Here is a 25,591-nt window from a genome sequence, read left to right on the forward strand (position 1 = left end):
GTCCTCTTGGGTTCACTTGTCAAACTGTTCTATGCAACAGAAACTTTTGAAGGAGGATGTGATTGTATCCTCCTTTGAAGACATGATGAGGTTCTAACTTGACTCAGAATGTGACCGGATTGGAGATAGGGTCTTTAAACAGAGGTGAGCAAGTTAAATGAGGTCATTAGGTTGGACCCTAATCCAATATGCCTGATGTCCTTATAAGAAGGGGATACATGCACAGCAGGGAAAGGAGAGGGTGGGACAAACTGAGAAAGTCGCACTGACGTATATACACTACCATGTGTAAACAGATAGCTGGTGGGAAGCTGCTGTGTAGCGCGGGCAGATCAGCTCGGTGCTCTGTGATGACCTGGAGGGGTGAGATGTGGGGGCAGTGGGGAGTGGTGAGAGGGAGGCAGGCTCAACAGGGAGGGATCTATATCTATATAGGTATATAGATAGATAGGTACATATAGATATCTATCTATCTATATGTGTATATACACTTAAGGCTGATTCACGTTGTTGTACAGAAGAAACCAACCCAACATTGTAAAGCAATTATCCTCCAATTTAAAATAAATAAAATAAAAATATATGCATAAAAAAGAATGCTGACTCAGTAGTTATGCTGTGTGGGCTTATGTGCCCCGAGACATGTGGGATCTTAGTTCTCTGACCAGGGATTGAACCTGCATCCCCTGCATTGGAAGGTGACTTCTTAACCACTGAACCACCAGAGAAGTCCCTAAACTCATTTTGGAGCTAAGTAAAACCCAAAGGCTGCCTTCCTAGTGATGCTTAGATAGGGAAAATAAAACAAATTTTTATGAAGAAGAAAACAAAGCATATCAGACTGGTACAGAATAATTGCCCTTATGATGTCTGCATTCTAGCTGGGGGAATATAAAGTGTAATAGTGTTCACTATTCTCAAGAAGCATAAAAATCAGTTTTTTCATTAGAACAAAACATGAAAACAAGAAAAAAGTGGAGGGACACATGGACACAGATGCAGAGGGAAGATGACGCGAGACAGGCAGGGAGGGAGAAGGAATACCAGATGAGGAGGGAGGAGTGGAGTGATGCCTTCACAATGCAAGGAGTGCTTGAAATTAGCAGAAGCTACAGGAGAGGCATGAAAGCAATCTCTTCCCTGTCCCCTTAGGAGGGAGCGTGGCCCTGCTACAGCCTGGCTTGGACTTCTGACCTGGAGAACTCTGTGACAACAAATTTCTATTGCTTTTAACCCACCCAATGTATGGCACTTTATAATGGCAGCCCTAGGAAACTAAGAGGAGACATATATATATTCAAAAATTAAAAATTCTTATAGAAATAAAAGGGCTTCCAGGTGGCTCAGTGGGGAAGATATCCTGGAGGAGGGTATAGCAATCCACTTCACTATTCTTGCTGGGAAAATCCCATGGACAGAAGAGCTTGGTGGGCTGAGCCAAGAGTCAGACATGACTGACTAAAGTGACTATGCACATAGAAATAAAAATTGTTAAACTTGCTCATATCCTAAAGTTGACTCAGTGAATGAAAGCTGTAATCTAAAAACTGAAAACCAGGAAGGCCCATTGTTACTGCTTAAGAAAACATCTGGCCTAAAAGTTGGACAGCAGGACAACCTGCTGAAGACTTGGTGGTTCCTGCAAAATAGTACATGGTCGCATTGAGCAGCAGCACGGAGATATTGAGAACATTCCTATTGTGTCATGTGGTGGCACATACAGAAGTTAAAGTCAAGACTTTTTAGTGTCAAGAGGCACTAGTATCAGGTTACATTTTCATGTGGATTTTGGCCAACAACCCTAAATAACAGAGAACTTATAAACAATTCCAAAAGGCAGAGTGTCAGGCAGATGGTATTTGTGGGGTGCACTGAAGGGGAGAGCTTAACATGACAATCAGAATTGTGCCACATGTACTCTGGCCATTCTCAACTTGCCATTGACTTAAGCATCACTAGGAGGGCAGCCTTTGGATTTTACTTAGCTCCAAAATGAGTTAGGGACTTCTCTGGTGGTTCAATGGTTAAGAAGTTGCCTTCCAATGCAGGGGGTGCAGGTTCAATCCCTGGTCAGGGAACTAAGATCCCGCATGTCTTGGGGCATATAAGCCCACACATCACAACTACTGAGTCAGCATACCACAGAAAAGACCCAGAACAGCCAAAAAAAAAAAAAGTCCAGAATTTGTTTAAAAAATGTTTAAAAGCAATCAACCTTTTAGTGTCAACAGAGTTGTGAAGGAGAAAACCTGCTATACATGCAGAAAAGAACATTAGATTCTAGAGAGGTGCTGTCTTGGCATTCATGGATAGCAACAGAAGGTTTCCATGTTTGGGCTCTTCCTGAGGTCACCAGGATGCTGTGTCTAATAGAAGTAATCTAGGAGGAGGGTGCAACTTTCACAGAGGAAGTGTGCAACTCCAGAGGGACTTCTACTTTGTCTCAGAATTCTGGAAGGAGCGATCTTGATCTTGTTTTGCTCACTCTAGGTACCCAAACATCAACTCAACCTTTAGAAAGTATTGATGCAGCTCAGTGTCTACATATAAAATGCTATCAACAGAATTTGGTGCAAAGACTGAGCTCTAGCTGCATACATCCAATTACAAAGCACTTATGGCATCCGGTCCCATCACTCCATGGGAAATAGATGGGAAACAGTGGAAACACTGTCAGACTTTATTTCTTTGGGCTCCAAAATCACTGCCGATGGTGATTGCAGCCATGAAATTAAAAGACACTTACTCCTTGGAAGAAAAGTTATGACCAACCTAGATAGCATATTCAAAAGCAGAGACATTACTTTGCCGACTAAGGTCCGTCTAGTCAAGGCTATGGTTTTTCCAGTGGTCATGTATGGATGTGAGAGTTGGACTGTGAAGAAGGCTGAGTGCTGAAGAATTGATGCTTTTGAACTGTGGTGTTGGAGAAGACTCTTGAGAGTCCCTTGGACTGCAAGGAGATTCAGTCCATTCTGAAGATCAGCCCTGGGATTTCTTTGGAAGGAATGATGCTAAAGCTGAAACTCCAGTACTTTGGCCACCTGAGGTGAAGAGTTGACTCATTGGAAAAGACTGTGATGCTGGGAGGGATTGGGGGCAGGAGGAGAAGGGGACGACAGAGGATGAGATGGCTGGATGGCATCACTGACTCGATGGACGCGAGTCTGAGTGAACTCTGGGAGTTGGTGGTGGACAGGGAGGCCTGGCGTGCTGTGATTCATGGGGTCGCCAAGAGTCGGACACGACTGAGCAACTGAACTGAACTGAACTGAACTGACTACTCTATAAGACATTGTAAGAGTTCTTTTATTTACCGACTATGAGCATGCACAGGCTGTAACGGGTGGGCTCGCCCATGATAGGCCATTCTGAGTGTGCGCCAGGAGGTCTTGCACCTCTCAGATAGTTTCTACTAGGAAGATGCATTGATCTTCAGCACCAATGTTCCTAAATCTTAGATTTGGTTTTGTATCTTCTTACCTTGGACACATAAGTGCCTCTGGACCATCCTGAGCTTTTTGATATGTGTAGGCTTTAAAGTGTGAGTAATATATAGTGTGAAGTGAAGGGTTCATCTTACTTCTTGTTTTCAGTGATAAGGAAAGCATCCAGGCACTGGGATTTTTTTCACTGGGATTCATGAATACCAACCAGAGAAGTGGCAAGTATTTAAATATACAACCAATAAATTGGTCTATATTGAATATTCAATAATATTAGAAATCAAAATTAAGTGTATACATTAAATGTACTGAATTCAACAGGACAAGAAGGTTGGATGGCATCATTAACTCAATGGATATAAGTTTGAGCAAACTTCAGGAGATAGTGAAGGACAGGGAAGCCTGATGTGCTGCAGTCCATGGAGTTGCAAAGAGTTGGACATGACTGAGTGACTGTGATCAACAATAACCAGTGAAACACAAATTAAAGTAATATTTGAAAATCATTACCAAAATTTTTAGGATACTGACGGAGTTGTGAAGGAAATGGTGTATTTAATGCAAATGTATCTAGTTCTCTTAAGAAACAATATATTATCAAGAAGTACAAAAATATTCATCTACTTTAACCAAACTACCTCACTCTTGTGAAGTCCACTTATTGAAATAACCAAAAAGAGCCTCATGTATGAAAGTATTCATGCTATTCTTAATAAATGAATTTATGAAGAAATATTTCCAATAAGAAGTATTGTTAGATAAATGATGATCTGCTAATTGGATAAAACATTGGGTAACTATTATAACAATATTATATGAACACTATAAATAGGATATAAAAAGGTGTGTACCTCCAGGCTTTGTAATAGGAGCAAAGATTACAAAAGTACATATCACATGATTATTACTGTGCACATATATTCATTCGTTCACTTTAGAATGGTTTTTGAGCACTGACTATGTAACAGATGGTGGGGCTTAATGTAGGGAACACAAAGGTGAAAAGATATTCCTGCTTGCACAGAGGATTGGCCCAGCTGGAAAATAGTCATGAGAACAACTGGAAAAGTGTAGTAATTCACAAAATGCCATTGGAAACTAGGAGCAGCTTTTGAATTGGTCAATGACCCAAAGGAAGGCCTCATTAAAACGTGAAGTTTTCATATGGACACAATTGGGAAGACAATGTAGGGACTTTCCTGGTGGTCCAGTGGTTAAGAATTTTCCTTGCAATGCAGGGGGACTTGGGTTTGATCCCTGGTTGGGGAACTAAGATCCCACATGCCACAGAACAACTAAGTCCGTGTGTTGCAACTATTGAGCCTACATGTTCCAGATTACATGCCACACCTAGAGAGTCCTGACTGCTGTGACAAAGATCCTGCATGCTGCAGCTAAGACGCAACATAGCCAAACAAGTGAATAAATATTTTAAAAAGGAAAGGAAATGCAAAGGAAAAAATACCAATTATATGAAAGTGTAGGTATCAGAAATGACTCACATTTTTAAACATATGTATTGAGATTTAATTCCCATAAAACTCATCCGTTTAATGCATACAGTCCAGTCCTTCTTAGTGTATTCACGCAAACATCACCACAATCTAAATTTAGAACATGTTCATTATTCCAAAGAAGTGTTGTGTCCTTGCTCTTTCAAATTTCTTTCAATGTTAAATGTTTTGGTGGTAAAGAATCAAAGTGTGAAGATGCAAAGCTTTGACACCTGCCATCATGGAAAAATTTTACATTGCTTGCAAAAAAACCCACAAATATGTCATCAGGTCTTTAGTTTTTAATTTTATTAGTGACAAGGTAAATAGGTACATGAAAATCTTCACAGATTCTACACATATATTTAAATAAAACAAGAAAAGGGTTGAGTTCAAAGAAGTGGGGTTTCAGTGGGCAATTGGTCCATGTTGTTTATTTACTGTATAAAAATCTCCAAGTTTATAAAACTTGATTTGTCCATTTTTTCCCATGTTTTGAAAATCAGCTGCAAGTATTTCAAAAGATATATCTGAAATATATAGATAGATTCTAAGAGAAGCAACAGCATATTATAAATGATGAAAGTGATTGGCTTTATATGATGAGAAGCAGATTTGCTCAGTGCATTTTTAGAATATTTTCCACATGGAGGGACACTCAAGGACTGAGGTGTGGAGGGTTCACCTGACCTCAGTGTGCATTGATGGCCCTCTTCAAACTGCCTATAGATAGCAGTGCCTGTCCTTCTAGACGGGGATCACTTTGGGCTGAGACTGTGAGGATGCTGTAGTTTGCCTTTGAAGTGCTCACACCTTGCTCTGTTCTGGATCCCAGCCTTGCTCCTGGCATCTCGCGCTTCCTCCAGGTGTCTGTCTGTATGACCTGACTTTGACTGTCCCAGCCCTGAGTTCCGAGTTCCATTTTGAAGGTTAGCTTGAAAGACAACAGGTGTGTTTTCTCAGGGCTCTTTTGTGACCCCAAATCTTGAGGAGCTATTCTCTCTTGGCCAAAAGTCAGGCATGATGACAGGAGTTGGGGTGTCACTTTGGAGGCAGAGAGCCCTCCTTCCACTCATCTCAGAGATAGCCACTGCCTATAGAACAACTTCCACCCAGACAACGACCACCTAAGACCCCCCAAGGCTGACATGAGACCCTCAAACTCTTTGAAACATGTGCAGTTCTCACCCCCAAGTCAGCCACACACGCTGGGAGCCAGACTTCAGTTCCTGACAGCCTTGAAACTGCTACCATGACAGGATTTAATTCATGAGCAGGCAGAGTATGAACCGTTCAGTGTATTCACCCATGTGCCTTTGATTTGGTTTCCAAAGAAATTCTGCAGCTGGAGCCAGATGGCTGGTCTCCAGGTTAAGGCATGACCAAAAATGTAGTGTCTGTGAGTTTGGCTCATCTTTCGAATCAAGTGTGATTGTTGAAATTGGGACATAAATTTTTCAGCTGCTTAGAAAACTGAAGGATTGGGGTCTACTGGTTTTATCATACTTAATATTCAGGATATTAATTTAAAAAATAACTAATGCCAGTGTAAACATGCTTTTTGGTACATAGGTCTATAAAATATTGCACATAAATATAAAATTTGTTCAGCACTTCTTCATAATAATTTTTCATTATTATAAAAAGGATACAGAGTTGTGCAGACTATATAAATTTGGCTGGTCTATTTTACTTAAAACGATACTGTTACATATGATTATGGATTATTTACAAGAGTTTTAAACATCAAGTTTCTGTGATGGTTAAATTCAAGATGATGGGAAAATAGCTTAAGTAAAAATTATTTTCCAAAGTCACGAACTATAACGATTAGCAGGAAAAATGAAAAGTAAAGTTGGAACAGGCAGTTCTAAATAAAATCCATAGGAATCTGTTTTCTAGGTTCATCACACATATGCCTAACTTTATGCTTCTTCTTATTTATGTTTAACGTGTCTTTTCTGTGAATGTAAGTTTGACGTATAGTAAAAAAGGTATTTAATCCCAAATTAAAATATTGCTATTCCCTCATAGATATTAAAAATAATATGCCTGCCCAAATTATTAAATTGCTTTTTTGTGAATGGACTCTAGAAATTTTACCATTATTTTTAAGTACCACTCAGGGTTGAGAGTCCCTTGAAATTTGTATATTGCTAATTAAGTTAATGGAAAGATGATTTTTTTTTTTTTTTGGTAAAAGTAGATATCAATGCAACTTTTTGCAAGGCTAAATTAAGCAGATGTGAGTCCCTGAAAGCATGAATAAAAGTAATTTCAGGTAGAAGTCATGAAAGTGAAACAGTCTTCTAATAACAATTCACTTTTCCTTAACCCTATCTAAATCCTAAGTCCTGTTAAGTTATGTATTCTGCACAAAACAGACATCTCAGAGGGAAATTTGGTGAGTGATTTCAAAAACCAGTGAACCAAATCTTTAATTTCCAGATCCTCTAGAGTGTCAGCCTAGAGTCATGGAAAATAAATAAATAAATCGTTATCCTCGCTCACAAAGATGATCTCTGCCATTTCCAAGGCCCTTTCACAGTCCCAGCAGCATAGGCTGGTCTCCCTGAGCTGCAACGTCACTAGAAATGTGTCTTTTCCAGAGGGAGGTGTCAAATATTCCATTGTATACAGTAGTGTTGGAAGGTTTGGTCCGAGTTCACCTTCTAAAGTCCATCCTAACTCAGACACTGCATTTTCGAGACTTCAGAAGGATTTACCTGGAAAGTAATCTCACATTCCCATACCCATTTCAAAGTGTCGGCCAAATACACAAGGACTCAAGCCAAAGATATCTTCCACGGCTGCCCAGCGTTTCTGCAGTGTTGAGGAGGCTTCCTTTCCCCACAGGATCACCAGGACCCGTGGAAACTTCTCCAGAGTACAGTATAGATGAGGTGATGACATGGCCCTCCCATGTCTAAGGACACTGGCAGGTGCAGGACAACCTGGGTTGAACCCTCATGATCCTTCTTTGCTTTGAACTGGAGTAGTATTGAAGTTATTTTTGTCTTTGGCTTTCCTATTCATGCCTCAGGGGTTTTCTCATTGGTCAGCTGTTCCCGGTCATTCATATCATCCTGGGGTGGTCTTGCTCGGTCAAAGAATCCGCACTAGGGAAGACAGAAATGGGCCAGCCAGTCAGGTCATCCTGAGAATTCATGAAACCCCTCATTCTAAGAGTGTTCTCTTTGTCAGGACTTCCCTAGTGGTCCAGTGGTAAGACTTCACCTTCCAGTGCAGGGGGTGCAGGTTTGATCCCTGGTCGGGGAGCTGAGATTCCACATGCCTCACGGCCAAAAAAACCAAAACATAAAACAGAGGCAACATTGTAACAAATTCAATAAAGATTTTTTAAATGGTCCACATAAAATATCTTAAAAAAAAAAAACACTTTCCCCCTTTTATATGTTGTCTAAGGAATCTGGTGCTCTGAGACTATAATCTGCTCAATTCTCCAAATTAGGAGGTGAGAGCAGTGTGTTGTTTACCTGCAGAGAGGAATTCATTGCCTATGCAGAGTGTCCACATTCTTCCTTCCCTGCCTGTGGTGGTGGGAGAATGTTCTTTCTCTTTGAAAGATTTTTTGTTTTTTTTTGATGTAGACCATTTTTTAAAGTCTTTTCTGAATTTATTACGATATTGTTTCTGTCTTATATTTTGGTTTTCTGTCTTCAAGGTATGTGAGATCTTAGCTCCCCGATCAGTGTTCCAGGCTGCACCCCCTGCATTGAAAGGGGAAATCTTAACCACTAGACCACCAGGGAAGTCCCAAGAATGTTCATTGTGTATAAACCACTTATAGACCTTGTATATTTTTCTGGGCTTACAGCAACCTGGCCCAAGGATTTTTTCTCTGCTTTTTTCTGCATGTTTCTGGAGCCGGCAGCAATGTGAATTCCTGACCAGGGGAAGCAGATTCCTGAAGCATACTATGGGCTACGTAAAGATGGACTAAAGGAGGAGGTGGAGAGATGCTTGTCTCTCTCTCTGCACTTGGTGGAATATCTAGTACACGGAGGACAATTAGATGGGTCTTTTATTTCCATCTCAACAGCTTCATGAGCTGTCTCAACTTTCCAGAGATCAATCAGCAACTCGGGGAAGAGGTGATTCTTGAATCTTCACTCTCCTGAGTTTCAAATGAGGATTTGGTTTTGGAGAGTACAACTTTCCCTAGAAACCTAAAATCTTAATTCTTACTGTTTCTTAGGTTGGAAGCCCAATTCATTAGCTTTCACTTATAGCCATTGAGTCATCTTTCTCTCGTAGGACTAGTGCATTACTCTATCAGTTGCTGCATGCCATCGCACCATTTATGGATATAAAGTTACTATGAGTAACAGGCTAACACAGAAGTCTATTGCTAAAGATGGACTATGCGTTAGACCTGTGTGGGCTCAGGATGGCACAAAACTGCTGATGAAGATCAGAAAAGCCATTACTTAACTCAGTTTGTTTTCCTTAACTCAGGTTTTCTCAGTTTGTTAAGCATGTCTCATTTTGTTTAAAAATAAAAATACATTATGATTTTGGAGAATGACAACAATAGTACTAAACTAAGATGTACACTTCGGGAGTTGGTGATGGACAGGGAGGCCTGGTGTGCTGCAGTCCATGGGGTCGCAAAGAGTCAGACAGGACTGAGTGACTGAACTGAACTGAACTGAAGATGTGTCTGGATTAATTGCTCTTATGACCATGTCACTGTGACATTGTTTCCATTTTGGAATGTAAAGCTCTGTGAAACTTGGCAGTCCTATTGGTTTGGGGACCAGAAATTAATTCCCATTGCAGACTTTCAGCAGAAACTTAAGCAAAACACATGAAAGAGGAAGTTAAGGCTTCTTAATGGAGATGGACTAGTTGGAAAGATAAAAAAAAAACAAGTCCAAGAATATTAGAACATGCATAATCTATGTGGTGTCATTGAAAGCCCACATATCAACTAATTACTATATTAATTGCATCTGTGTAGTGCTTACAAAACTCTCAAGTATTGCTGATAGAATTGTGTCAACAAAAAGCTTAAGATCCTGATTAATTAAACAAGAAAGAGAAGTCTTCATCATAACATGATCACTCTAAGCATATTGGAAAGAAGATCATAGGTCTTTGTTAATAAATTCTAACTCTATATTTATTTATAAGAAATTGCAAGATAAAAGCAGCATTAAACACCCTCAATCTTCTTAAATGTCAGTTACACAAGCATATTAAGTTTGCCAAAGCAAACAAGATCCAGCTTTCCCTTCAGGTCCCTGTGTTGGAAATTCCCAGATCATGCCTCTAGCTTTGGCTCTTTGAAATCCAAGGTATATCCTTTTAAATCCTCCCAGTGGCCTCTCTACTCAAAAAGGAAAAGAAAGCAAATACACTTACCTTCCATAAAGCCAAGGTTAAAATGGCCAGAACCAATAATCCAAGAAGTATTGCTAGTATTATTACCCATAATGGAATTGAGAAGGAAACATTTGGGGTGGCCCAAATAACCGATGTTTTAATCTGGAATGGAAAATAAAAGAAATGAGTTCAAATTTAAAAACTATTCAGTGAAATAAAGCAGTTAAGTTCAGTTCAGTCGCTCAGTCATGTTTGATTCTTTGCGAGTCCATGAACCGCAGCATGCCAGGCCTCCCTGTCCATCACCAACTCTCAGAGTCCACCCAAACCCATGTCCATTGAGTCAGTGATGCCATCCAACCATCTCATCCTCTGTTGTCCCCTTCTCCTCCTGCCCTCAATCTTTCCCAGCATCAGGGTCTTTTCAAATGAGTCAGCTCTTCACATCAGGTAGCCAAAGTATTGGAGTTTCAGCTAGTATAGTAAATACTAGTATATATATATAATATAGCATAATAAAAAATAAAGCAGTAACTACCAATATAACATTGGGGGCAGTGGGTACTTCTGAAAGGATCCATACATTAGCTGGTCACCCTGGGGGAAGATTTGAGAGTTTACAGCACTTGAACTTGGAATCTTAACCATTAACACATTCTCAGGCTTCTCAAGTTGGATGTAAGTCCAACTACAGACACTTGGTGGGTGTTTGGTTTACACCAACCCAGAAAGCCTAGAATAGAATTGAGGTGGAGCACAAAGCAACAGGGTGGAAAGGAATGACCTTGAATTGGGATGAACCTTTTTATGGCAAAGTAAACCCAACAAAAAGCCAAGTCCGTCCACACATTTCTCCACAGAACTGAGCTCACCTCACTGAGAAGTGAACTTGCAAACAACCTACTGGACATGCAGGTGGGTAGACATCACCTAAGTCCCGATTTTACAGATGAGAAAATTGAGTCTCAGGGGGCTAAGTGATCCACAGATCTAATCAGTGTCACCACCTCTTTAGCCCTAGGCTCTGTCTCTGTGTCCTATCAAGGAAGAGACCATTGTTGCTCTACTAATACAGTCATGTAAGACTAACCATCTCCCATTTCATGAAAGTAACTGTAGTCATTGACGCGAGCATTAATTGTCTCAGTGTGCTGAGGCTGCTTTCGGTCTTAAATCCCATTTTCAGTTGCTGTTGGACCTCACTGAATGCCCCACTGTTGCAAGGAAACTTGGAGGAGAAAAGAGACCTTTCCAGCAGGACTGCACGCTCTGTATGTGTGAACCACCCCTGCCTCCCATGTAGGCAGGAGAAGCTCTCCTATCACTTGCAGGCATAGCCTCTGGAAACATCCAAACAAAAAAAAAAAAACAAAACAAGCAGAGACCCAGCCCTGCCGCTCACCCCCTCTGTCAAAGAAAAGAGATAGAAAAATATTCTTGAATCTAGAATGTTATTCACCAAAGCAGGATTATTTGGTTTTAGAGAGAAGTAAGCATCACCCTTACTTCTGGGGGTTTCCCAGTGGCTCAGTGGGTAAAGAATCTGCCTTTAATGCATTAGATGCAGGAGATGCTGGTTCAGTCCCTGTGTTGGGAAGATCTCTGGAGGAGGGCATGGCAACTCACTCCAATATTCTTGCCTGGGAAATCCCATGGACAGAGGAGCCTGACGGGCTATAGTCCATAGGGCTGCAAAGAGTCAGACATGACTGAAGAGATTGAGCATGCACACACACAAGCATCACCTCGGTTAAGCTGGTCCACATGTTCCTTGTTTTAACTGTGCTGGTTGAAAGAATCCTGAGCCCCTCCTGACTCCCATACAGAAACTCTGGGCCACGCTTCTCTAACCCACCAGGAGTTGAGGGTGAACTCAGGGTGGGTTGGTGGCTCTGGTGTTCCCATGGCTGGAAACCTTGGTGTTTTCATAGCCTGTGCCCTAGTGCTGGGTCCTTCCTCTGCTCACATCTTTCCTTCTGCCTTCTTAACTAGATCTGAGCATCCTGCATGTGCTGTTCCTAACCGGCTAAGGTTTTTATAACTCCTTCATTTTGGTCCACGTCCCCTGTGCAGCAGACATCCTGATGACTTAATTCACTTGATCCTCCAGCCCCAAATATCACTTACATCCAGGTTACACAATGACGTTGATGATAGTGAAGCTGTTAGTGATTCCGCGTGGTCAGGAATGCCAGGGACCTGACCAAAGCTTTCAGTGAGAGAAAGGCCGGTGTAACCTACTTGCCCTTTTACCTTCCTCCTTGCTTCCCTTGCTGGCACTGCCCTTATTCGTCCAGCATATAGAAGAGAAGTGCAACATTCCATGACCACGATGGGGTCACACTCTCTGTACTTGCCACAGTTTAAAAACAGAACACACGGTACATGCTCTGATGAAATGCACTGGAAAGACTCAAAGCATAATTATGCCAGTTGGATTCTGCCACCCAAGTAATTCCCTCTGAAGTGATCCTCTGCACAATATGGCCACATGAGTCAGTGGAGGACGAAATCACTTCTGGATCATTTCTCTTCATATCTCTCTCCCTTGGTGAATTACACTGGATAACGTGTGAAATCAGTGCTCAATCCTGCATCTTATGGTGCTCACAGAAAGAGCATGAAGTGATCATTTTAAATGACCCAAGGGACTTCCTTGGTGGTCCAGTGGCTAGGACTTTGTGCTCCCAGTGTAAGGGGCCTGGGTTTGATTTCTGGTCAGGGAACTAGCTCCCTTATGCTGCAACTAAGAGCTCTTATGATTCAACAAAGGCTTGGCACAGCCAAATAAATAAAAATAAAATGACCCTAATATTACTGGAAGCAGACCAGTACAGTTTTAATAATGAGAATTTCAGAATTTTGGAACTGTCAAGGGTAGTAGTGGTCGCGCACTCATAAGCCAGATACAATGACCTAGAAAAGAGAAAATCTGAAGCCACGGGCAATTCTGAGGTTTCTTGTAACTGTTTCTTCCCCTGAAGCTCTAAGTTCACTGAAGAAACAACGTAGTTTGGGTCTGTATTTTGTGCATGTGTTAGAGACAACCAAAATTGACTAATATATAATTTAGGAAGACAGACAACAATACTTTTCCATGTTCCCTCTTCTAGTTGACCTAATTAATATCTGAAGGTACCTCCCTATGTTTTATTATAACATAGGAAACAGTTCTAGTTTTGTAAGCTTAAAAAAGCTAAACTAAAGGAGTTGAAATAAGGGCCATAGACCATAGACTGTTCAAATTGTTGGTTTAATAAAAAGAAATGGAAGAACAGCTACTGAGTTTTTCCTGGGTTTTTTTGCCACTTGGATATTACAGTTTTTTTTTTCCAAACAGGGACAGTTTTATATCTTCATTTCCAATTTGTGTGTCTTTTAAATCTTTTTAAAAAATGGGAATATATCTACCTAAAGAAACTAAAGACCTATATATAGAAAACTATAAAACACTGATGAAAGAAATCAAAGAGGACAGTAATAGATGGAGAAATATACCATGTTCATGGATCAGAAGAATCAATATAGTGAAAATGAGTATACTACCCAAAGCAATCTCCAAAGCAATCTACAGATTCAATGCAATCCCTATCAAGCTACCAGCAGTATTTTTCACAGAACTAGAACAAATAATTTCAAGATTTGTATGGAAATACAAAAAACCTTGAATAGCCAAAGCAATCTTGACAAAGAAGAATGGAACTGGAGGAATAAACTTGCCTGACTTCAGGCTCTACTACAAAGCCACAGTCATCAAGATAGTATGGTACTGACACAAAGACAGAAATATAGATCAATGAAACAAAATAGAAAGCCCTGAGATAAATCCACACACATATGGACACCTTATCTTTGACAAAGGAGGCAAGAATATACAATGGAGTAAAGACAATCTCTTTAACAAGTGGTGCTGGGAAAACTAGTCAACCACTTGTAAAAGAATGAAACTAGATCACTTTCTAACACCATACACAAAAATAAGCTCAAAATGGATTAAAGATCTAAACATAAGACCAGAAACTATAAAACTCCTAGAGGAGAACAGAGGCAAAACACTCTCCAACATAAATCACAGCAGGATCCTCTATGACCCACCTCCCAGAATACTGGAAATAAAAGCAAAAATAAACAAATAGGATCTAATTAAAATTAAGAGCTTCTGCACAACAAAGGAAAATATAAGCAAGGTGAAAAGACAGCCTTCTGAATGGGAGAAAATAATAGCAAATGAAGCAACTGAGAAACAACTAATCTCAAAAATATACAAGCAACTTATGCAGCTCAATTCCAGAAAAATAAATGACCCAATCAAAAAATGGACCAAAGAACTAAACAGACATTTCTCCGAAGAAGACATACAGATGGCTAACAAACACATGAAAAGATGCTCAATGTCACTCATTATTAGAGAAATGCAAATCAAGACCACAATGAGGTACCATTTCACACCAGTCAGAATGGCTGCGATCCAAAAGTCTGCAAGCAATAAATGCTGGAGAGGGAGTGGAGAAAAGGGAACCCTCTTACACTGTTGGTGGGAATGCAAACTAGTCCAGCCACTATGGAGAACAGTGTGTAGATTCCTTAAAAAATTGCAAATAGAATTGCCTTATGACCCACCAGCAATCCCACTGCTGGACATACACACTGAGGAAACCAGAATAGAAAGAGACACATGTGCCCCAATGTTCACTGCAGCACTGTTTACAATAGCCAGGACATGGAAACAACCTAGATGTCCATCAGCAGATGAATGGATAAGAAAGCTGTGGTATATATACACAATGGAGTGTTACTCAGCTATTAAAAAGAATACATTTGAATCAGTTCTAATGAGATGGATGAAACTGGAGCTGATTATACAGAGTGAAGTAAGCCAGAAAGAAAAACACCAATACAGTATACTAACACATATATATGGGATTTACAAAGATGGTAATGATGACCCTGTATGCAAGACAGCAAAAGAGACACAGATGTGTAGAGCAGACTTTTGGACTCTGAGGGAGAGGGAGAGGGTGGGATGATTTGGGAGAATGGCATTGAAACATGTATACTATCATGTAAGAAACGAATCACCAGTCTATGTTCGATGCAGGATGCAGGATGCTTGGGGCTGGTGCATGGGGATGATCCGGAGGGATGATGTGGGGTGGGAGGTGGGAGGGGGGTTCATGTTTGGGAGCTCATGTACACCCGTGGTGGATTCATGTCCATGTATGCCAAAACCAATACAGTATTGTAAAGTAAAATAAAGTAAAAATAAAAATTTAAATTTAAAAAATTTTAAAAAATTAAAAAAAAAAAAGCCCACTTCTTAATAAATGGATTGTAGGGGACAACTGATTTTTGGATATACGAACTGGGTGGAGAGTGGTACTGCAGGTTTTGATGTATCATCTATGAAACTGGTCCATCTGTAGAAACAAGCAGTAGAAGTCACTCATAAAGATCTAATAATGATATCTGAAGGATTTTTCACAGCAGTGATGGAAAAGTACCAATAAAACATGAAACTGGACAGGATATGCTTATTAGGGTCTCTAGAAGCAGAAAACAGCTTTATCAGGTATAATTACAAAACCTACTGGCTTTTTGTCTGCATTCAGTTCCAAAGATTCTGACAAAAGTCTTTAAACAGTCTCAGAGTAGATAGATGATCACTGCTATCCTCATCCATTCCAAAATCTGAAATTTTCATCACCAAAACTGTTGTCAGTTTGCTCCTGGCAACATTATTTTTATTTGAAAAATGCCATTTCGCATCCTTTCTGTGAGCACTTTCAATGGAAGGATTAAGCATGTCATATATATTCACTGCCTGTAACTAAGAGGAAGGGACTTCAGTTTTAGAGGAAGACAAGCTCAGTGACTTTGCTCCCTCACCTGCATCCCACTCTCCTAACCTGCTGCCTTTAAGGTGACTACATGGCACAGAGGCTGCCCGATCTTCTTGATCTTAACTGGGGCTCCTCTGTCCATGGAGTTCTCCAGGCAAGAATACTGGAGTGGGTTGTCATTCTCTTCTCCAGGGGAATCTTCCCCACCAAGGGACTGAACCTGGGTTTCCTGCATTGCAGGCAGATTCTTTACCATGTGAACCACCAGGGAAGCCCCTAAACCAGGGAAGCTGCAGAGAACTTCTGTTGCCCCTGGTGGCTTCCAGGTTTTTCACTACATAGTTGAGAAGCCGCTAGACTAGGGACAGTAAAAATACAAACAACAATGGTGCCCTGAAGCATTTCTTCAGATTTCCAGGCCTAAGGAGCTAGATGGCTGTTGCTAGAAAAGGGTGGATGTATCACATCATTGCAAGAGTCATCCAGGTCTTGAAAAGAGAGGTCTTTCTGAGAACACATTGGTTAGGAAGTCAGGAGACATGTTCAGGTCTGTAAATGGAAACGGGGCATTTCCTCTGCAAGTGGAAACAGATAAAGCCAAGCTTTTCCTGAAACTCAGTACTCTGTATAGACAAGAAACTTGAACCCTACAAGCAGGTTTAAGAGAACAGACTTAATTGATCACTTTTATAAGGCCAATGTTTATTTGAATTTGTTTTAGTCCTGTAGAAACCGTAGGATGGTTTAGGGGAAGCTTGGCCAAGAGATAACATGTTGAAAAATACCCAAACTCTGTTATTTCTAATGTTTATATTTGTCTGGCAGCTCATTTTGACAAACCCACAAGCAGCTTATCTATTGGATAATAAATATGAGAAAAACAGGTCTTAATTTATACAGTTTCTAATTACTAAACATTGAGTTGTAAGAAATTTTCATTCATTTCAAATAAGATTTATTAAACATCCATATTCTCTGAAGTTCTATAGGTATTACCAACAGCTCCAAAAGGGAACCTTCTATGACTCTGCTATAGATCAGTGTTATCCAACAGAAATATAAGGCAAGTGACACACATCATTTAAAGTTTTGACATAGTCAAATTAAAAAGAGTAAAAAGAAACATGGGGCATAAATTTTAACAATATATTTTATTTAACACTAAACATCAAAATTATTATTCAAAGTATAACTGATATAAAAATATTATTCCTCTTTTCTTTTTACTAAGTCTCCAAAGTCCAGTGTTTATTTTACACTTGTAGCAAGTGACAACCATGAGATTTTCAATGATTAAAGTGAAATGTTGTCTTACCCAAAAAATAAAACTGCATTAAAGAAAAAAAATACCTTATACTGCTATAGTTTTAAGTTTACATTTAAGTAAGTTAAAATGAAGTAAAACAACTTCAGTTCTTCAGTCACTCCACCCACATCTCAGGTCCTCACCATCCATGGTAATGTGGCGAGTGGGTACCATATTGAATTGCACAGCTTGACAACTTTTGTATAATTTCACACAGTAGTGTGATAAGCCAAATTACCCAAGACCCTCTTTATTCATTCATCAAGAAGGTGGTCCCAAGGCCAATAATGAGGTGTATTTAAGACTAAAGCTTTACTTTAAGAACTTGGGTTTTGGCTACATATTTCAACTGCTTTAAGAAAGGTTCATATTGAGCAACTTAAGTACTTAAAACATAGGGAGAAAAATTCAATTACATGCAAACTAATCAACAAAATGTTTTTCATTTTTTAATGTACCAAGAACCTGTAGCTATTTTTAAAAATAGTATTAACTTTTAACACTCCACTTATATAACTATCTGTAATTTTAGGAAGTAGGGTGCATGAATCATAAGCAGTTCAGATGTTCTTAAAGTGATGTTAAGTAGGGAACATTTAATCTTACCTTCATGTCGTAAATCTTGTTCTTTATTATGGTGGAAAGACCATAAATAAATCTTTAATATGCCTACATTTTATCACTGACATTTATGATATGTTTTTGTATATTTTGAAAAAATACCAAGGTAGAAGAAAAAACTCCCTCGGATTTGCAATGGTAATTAATGTTGACATCTGTATTTATGCATCTCAAAATCTTGTGTAAACATACTTCAGTGGGGTCACGAGAATGTTTTATATGAATGTACCAAGACACTCTACCGACAGTGCCATTTAGAATAAAATAATAACATGAAGCGGACCAGCTGAACATACATTTTAACAAAATTCAAACAGCCCTTATGAGATAAGAAGTTCCTGTGATAGGTTTGAACGCCAGATAATTGTTTAATATCACAGTTCCATTTTAAGATCCTAAAGTTTTGCTAACAATTCAAAAAAGTCAAACGGACTCCAAATTTGCATGTGATTTCTTAATTAAGGATTACTGAAATATTTTATAATAACTGTCTTTGTTGAACTATGGTGTTGGAGAAGACTCTTGAGAGTACCTTGGACTGGAAAGAGATCAAACTGGTCAATCCTGAAGGAAATCAGTCCTGAACTGGAAGGACTGATGCTGAAGCTCCAATACTTCGGCCACCTGATGAGAAGAACTGACTCATTGGAAAAGACCCTGACGCTGGGAAAGATTGAAGGCAGGAGGAGAAGGGGATGATAGAGGATGAGATGGTTGGATGGCATCACTAACTCGATGGACATGAGTTTGAGCAAGCTCCGGGAATTGGTGATGGACAGGGAAGCCTGGCGTGCTGCAGTCCATGGGGTCACAAAGAGTCAGACATGACTGAGTCACTGAACTGAACTGAACTTCGAGTTACATGAGACAGTCAGAAGCTCTTCTAGATGTAAATTATGGAATTTGGCTTTAGTCACATAATACAAACACCAAAGTTTATGAATAGGCAAAAAAAGTGTTCCAAAAACTGAATAATTTTTTCTGCTGTAATGATACTGCATTTAGGCATAGCCCCTCTCATCATGCAACCTTTCCCTTGCTTCTGAACATGAAAAGTGTCACGTGGCATGGAGAGTTCATTTGTTACAAACCCAGACACTATTCAAGTAGCAGCTGGGGATTACTATTTTTTTCAATATGGAAAACTTATCTAGGGCTCAAGAAATGGCTGCGTTATGACCACGCTGAGAAGGAAGCACAAGCAGACTCCTCATCACCTACAAGGAACTAGGAAAACAAGCAAATATTCTTGTCTTATTACCAAGGAAGGAACCGAGACCCTTTCCCCAATGGCAGACTGCGGACTGGAGCTCTGAAGATCCTCCAACACCTCATCCAACTGATTCTGCTATCTAGAAGTACTTCTCTCCTGCTGGGTCCATTTCAAGATAAGGATGAGAACTCACTCTAAAACACATCTGCTGGTTCCAAGCACAGTCCTCTCAAACCAAGCCTGTAGGGCATAGCTGACTACCTACTGGCCACATCTCCTTCAGGCAGTTAGAGACTCGGAGACCTAAAAGGTTTTCCCATAACCTCTCCACAAATGATGCAGTAAATCATCTACATCAGATAACAAGACTTTTTCAAAGCTGCAGGAACAAGGGTGGTGGGGAGGAGGCAAGCCTGTATCTCATCATCCTGTGAATCTTTTGAGATGAGCTGAGAACAGCAGGCTAGCACCTGTGGCCAGGACAGAAAGACACAATCCTGTGGATGCAACCAACTATCACATATGTTTCTGTTATGGAGCATGTGCTCAGATAAAACAAAGGACCCACATTTATCTCCCTTGGAGTTACAAGCCTTTGAACCTCCTTGGATGAATATTCTATATTAAAAATCCAAAGCCTCTGTCTTCTAGGTTGAACATAAATTCAGACTCTGGCAGACATCTCGTGAGAGAAAGAGGCGTGCTAAGCGGAGAAAGATGTGTAGTGCTTGCTTTAAACACCACCAAAGTCTACTGAGATATTTTGAATCTATGGGTGCTTCTAATTGGGCTTATTGAACTTTGCCAGAGAGGGCAGGACATTTTGGGAAGGTTACTGTTATCAACACCTAAGACTTATCTCGTTTTAGGTAAAATACTGAAGCTTTTTGTATATAATGTAAATACTCTTCTTAACAATGCTTTCAGGTAAATGTGGTTAAGGGCATCAGCAAGGTACACAGAGTGATCTCCTGAAGGTTTCCACTTAGAGCCAAATGGAGCCAGGGTGAAGCCTGCAATGAACCTGTTCTGGAATCTGCGGATTTTCTTTTACACTGCTTGCCTGGGTCAGAGGTGCCCAATGCCAGTTTCACTGCAGAAGCATCACTTGTAGAGCCTCTAAAGCACAGTGCCAGGGGCCCATGCCAGACTCACTCAATCCTGATATTTTGGATAGGGTCTTAACGTGTATGGAGCTTCTTAGATGGCTCAGTTGTAAAGAATACACTTGTCAATGCAGGAGACGTAAGAGACTCGGGTTCAATCCCTGGGATGGGAAGATCCTCTGGAGGAGGAAATGGCAATCCACCTCCATATTCTTGCTGGGAAATCCCATGGACAGAGGAGCCTGGCGGGCTAGTGTCCGAGGGGTTGCAAAGAGTTGGATACAATTTAGCAACTGAGCACACAGCATGTATAAACCTTTAAAGTCATATGAATGGTGATTCTTTGCATGCTCAGGGTTGGAAATCACTAATCAATGGATGAATTTCAATTACTAAAAGTAGATTAGGCTGGAAAGAGTAATAGCTCCATTTTAAGACCTAGGCTGATGAGAAATTATGAGAGTGGTGACCTCTACACGATGCAAAGCAACCCTCCTCAAAGATGACAGTGTACCTGCTACCCTGATGATTCTGCCTCAGCAGGTCTGGGGTGAGGTCTGTTTCTGAATTTTGAACAATTTCTGAGGTGTTACTGATGCTGCTGGTCTGAAAAAACATATTTTGAGTGACAAAGACCTGGGGACCAGAATCCAAGTCGAGGTTGTAAATATCTATGAAGAGACCAAGAGATGAAGGTTGAAATCTCAGTATTTGAATCCTGACCTAGAGTTCTGGCTGTGGTCATATTCACTGTAAAGGCGGCATTTCGGTGATGGGGCCTGTTCATCCCCTGTTACTCACCCTCCTCTCTGCTCTGCATGGCCTTGCCAGGTTGCTGAGGATGCCAGCAGTTGTGCTGTGACAGATATCTGGGTATCAGTAATGTTCCTTAGTGACTCAGTGGTACAGAATCTGCCTGCCAATGCAGGAGACATGGGTTCAATCCCTGGGTCTGGAAGATCTGCTGGAGAAGGAAATGGCAACCACTCCAGTATAATCCCTGGATAGAGGAGCCTGGCAGGCTACAGTCCATGGGGTCTCAAGAGTCAGACATGACCTTGTGATTGATTTAACGTTTAATAGCTTCAATTCAGATGATGCTCCTGGTGTACTTTTCTTCCAGGTAATACTGGTCTTTGCTGTGTGGGTATGGGTGTGTGTGTGTGTGCATGTGTTAGTCACTCAGTCATGTCCAACTCTTGCAACTCCTGGTCTGTGGCCCGCCAGGCTGCTCTGTCCCCATGGATTTTTCCAGGCAAGAATACTGGAACGGATAGCCATTCCCTTTTCCAGGGGATCTTCCCAACCCAGGGAATGAACCCAGGTCTCCCTCAATGTAGGTAAATTCTTTACAGTCTCAGCCACCAGGGAAGCCTGGTCTTTGTTTAGAAAGGAGAAATCACTGTCCATACAGCTGGTCTGTGGCAACTGTCCCTAAAGAAGACAGTCTTCTCTTCTCACCTTACTCACCAGGCTGTCTTTAAAATTAACAATAAGTATGATTTCATTATGATCATAATTAGTATCTGAACTTCTTTCAAACAAAAGAGACTAATTAAAAAATGGTATTAGTCCTGCCCTGTGATTTTTTTTTTTTTAGTGGGGTGGAGTAGAAATTTACATTGAATGTTTAAAAATATGATCAAAGGACACTGAAGAATTTCCAGATTGAAATAAGAAAACAGTAGTCTTAAGAGGGAAAGTTTTCTCAAGTCAATGTAATAGGCACTTGACCTAACACAAGCAAAACAGGGTTTTACAAAATAATTTCAGTGAAATTATCTGTACCTATATATTTTAAGATACTTACTGCTATGTTGCCTTCTGGGAGTTTTGCTGGCTGATCTTTATAAGGCATCTTCTTAACTTCAAAGGACACCAGGGATGCAAGAGAATAGGGATCATTTTTCCTCTGAAATTAAAAATATTTGTTTAAAATATATTCCATGTAAAACTTTTAAGTTATATTGGCAGTCATCCAGTTGTTTTCAGTGTTTTCCATTTCCAAAGAAAAATTTCCTCCTTCTTTCTTCCTTTTCTCTCTCTTACTTTTTTTGCTATCCATCTATCCGTTCATGATCCATTCACTTATTTATCCATCCATCCATCTGTTCATCATCCATTCATCATTCATCCATCCATCCAGTTATCTATCCATTATCCACTATCTATCCATCATTCATTCATCCATTCATTAATCATCCATCCCTCCATCATCATCCATCTATTATCCATCATCCATTCATCCATCACCCATCCATTATCTGTCTAGACATCCATCCAACTGTCCATCCAATCATTCATCTTATTTCTAAAGATAATCTATCTCATTACCAAAAGACTTGGCACAATTAAAATAAAACAGAAAATCAGACATCCTTAAAGGAGTAAGCACAAGTGCTCTTACTGAAAAACATAGTGGGGAGACATCGTGAGTACAAATTCTTGTTGTCTAATAGAACAAAATATTTTAGGAGAGAGACTGCTGCTAAGTTACAAAGAAATTAATCATATTACCTCTTATAGACAACAAAGGTCCATCTAGTCAAAGCTATGGTTTTTCCAGTAGTCATGTATGGATGTGAGAGTTGGACTATAAAGAAAGCTGAGCACCGAAGAACTGATGCTTTTGAACTGTGGTGCTGGAGAAGACTCTTGAGAGTCCCTTGGACTGCAAGAAGATGCAACCAGTCCCTCCTAAAGGAGATCAGTCCTGGATATTCACTGGAAGGACTGATGCTGAAACTCTAGTACTTTGGCCACCTGATGTAAAGAACTGACTCACTGGAAAAGACCCTGATGCTGGGAAAGATTGGAGGCAGGAGGAGAAGTGGACGACAGAGGATGAGATGAGATGGTTGGACGGCATCACTAACTTGATGGACGTGAGTTTGAGCAAGCTCCAAGAGTTGGAGATAGACAGGGAAGCCTGGCATGCTGCAGTCCATGGGGTCACAAAGAGTCAGACATGACTGAGCAACTGAACTGAACTGAACTTCCTCTTATACAGAAGGCTCAGAGTAGGAGTAAGTTTGGTTAAGGAACTGTCCTATGCATTGTAGAATGTTTAGCAGCATCCCTGGCAGCTACCCACTAGATGCCAGTAGCACGCCTCACACAGTTGTTACAATCAAAAATGTCTCAATTAACTGCCAAGGTCTTCTGGGGAGCAAAATTCCCCTAGTTAAGAACCACTGACCTAGAGCTGTATGGTGTTTTTGACAGAACATTTCAGCAAGTTCTTTTGTTTAATCGGTTCTCATTAACTGTTGATTAAGGTCAATGCCGAAGAATGATCAAACTACCGCACAATTGCACTCATCTCACACGCTAGCAAAGTAATGCTCAAAATTCTCCAAGCCAGGCTTCAACAGTACGTGAACCGTGAACTTCCAGATGTTCAAGCTGGTTTTAGAAAAGGCAGAGAAACCAGAGATCAAATTGTCAACATCCATTGGCTCATCGAAAAAACAAGAGAGTTCCAGAAAAACATCTACTTCTGCTTTATTGACTATGCCAAAGCCTTTGACTGTGTGGATCACCATGAACTGTGGAAAATTCTGAAAGAGATGGGAATACCAGACCAGCTGACTTGCCTCCTGAGAAATCTGTATGCAGGTCAAGAAGCAACAGTTAGAACTGGACATGGAACAACAGACTGGTTTCAAATTGGGAAAGAAGTACATCAAGGCTGTATATTGTCACCCTGCTTATTTAACTTATATGCAGAGTGCATCATGAGAAATGCTGGATTGGATGAAGCACAAGCTGGAATCAAGATGCTGGGAGAAATATCAATAACCTCAGACATGCAGATGAGACCACTCTTATGGCAGAAAGCAAAGAAGAACTAAAGAGCCTCTTGTTGAAAGTGAAAGAGGAGTGCGAAAAAGCTGGCTTAGAGCTCAACATTCAGAAAACTAAGATCATGGCATCTGGCCGCATCACTTCATGGCAAATAGATGGGGAAACAGTGAAAACAGTGAGAGACTTTATTTTGGGGGGCTCCAAAATCAGTGCAGATGGTGACTGCAGCCATGAAATTAAAAGATGCTTGCTTCTTGGAAGAAAGTGAAAGTGAAAGTGAAGTCCTGTCCAACTCTTTGCCACCCCATGGACTGTAGCCTTCCAGGCTCCTCTGTCCATGGGATTTTCCAGGCAATAGTATTGGAGTGGGTTGCCATTTCCTTCGAAGAAAAGCTATGGTCAAATAGACAGCATATTAAAAAGCAGAGACATTACTTTGCCAACAAAGGTCTGTCTAGTCAAAGCTATGCTTTTTCCAGTAGTCGGGTATGGATATGAGAGTTGGACTGGAAAGAAAGCTGAGCACTAAAGAATTGATGCTTTTGAACTGTGGTGTTGGAGAAGACTCTCAAGAGTCCCTTGGACAGCAAGGAGATCAAACCAGTCCAGCCTAAAGGAAATCAGTCCTGAATATTCATTGGAAGGCCTGATGCTGGAGCTGAATCTCCAGTACTTTGGCCACCTGATGTGAAGAACTGACTCATTCGAAAAGACCTGGATGCTGGGAAAGATTGAAGGTGGGAGGAGAAGGGGACGACAGAGGATGAGATGGTTGGATGGCATCACCAACTCAATGGACCTGAGTTTGAGTAAACTCCAAGAGTTGGTGATGGACAGGAAGGCCTGGTGGGCTGCAGTCCATGGGGTCGCAAAGAGTCAGACATGACTGAGCGGTTGAACTAACTGAAGGTCAAAGGAGAGTATGTAAGAGTAAATCAAGGAAAACCACTCTGAGAACTTAAGCTTCTGTGATTTTCCTCCGCTTAGCTTGAGACAGTGATGCGATCTAACCAGTGGTGGGATGCAGCTGGCTCACAGTGGCTCTTGTGAACACAACACTAAAACTTGAAGACCTTTGAGTACCCATTGTTAAAGAGAGCCATTATTGAGACAAATTATAGATACATGTAAATGTAAGTAAATTATATTTCTAAAAAGATAATAAACACTCAAACCTCAGTTCTGAGTAATAATTTTATTGCATTTTATGCTCTTGATGGTCTTCCCAGGTGGCTCTAGTGCAGGAGACACAAGAGATGCAGGTTCAATCCCTGAGCCAGGAAGATCCCTGGAAAACGCCATGACAACCCACTCCAGTATTTTTGCCTGGAGAATCCCATGGACAGAGGAGCCTGGAGGACTACAATCCGTGGGGTTGCACAGAGTCGGACGCCACTGAACAACTTAGCA

At 40.6% G+C, this 25,591-nt stretch overlaps 1 protein-coding gene across 1 annotated transcript in view; it reads right to left on the reverse strand.

Annotated features, from left to right (window-relative positions):
• Positions 1-7,971: 7,971 nt before the first annotated feature.
• ITGA8 (integrin subunit alpha 8) overlaps positions 7,972-25,591 on the reverse strand; it is a 194,498-nt gene continuing 176,878 nt past the window's right edge. The window contains exons 28-30 of the mRNA XM_052651025.1: positions 22,185-22,286; positions 10,328-10,450; positions 7,972-8,058 (exon numbers count right to left, since the gene is read on the reverse strand). Coding sequence (XP_052506985.1) covers positions 7,972-8,058; positions 10,328-10,450; positions 22,185-22,286 — 312 coding nt within the window. The remainder of the gene's footprint in view (positions 8,059-10,327; positions 10,451-22,184; positions 22,287-25,591) is intronic.

This window comes from Budorcas taxicolor, chromosome 13, assembly GCF_023091745.1.
Source record: "Budorcas taxicolor isolate Tak-1 chromosome 13, Takin1.1, whole genome shotgun sequence".
Taxonomy (NCBI): Eukaryota; Metazoa; Chordata; class Mammalia; order Artiodactyla; family Bovidae; genus Budorcas; species Budorcas taxicolor.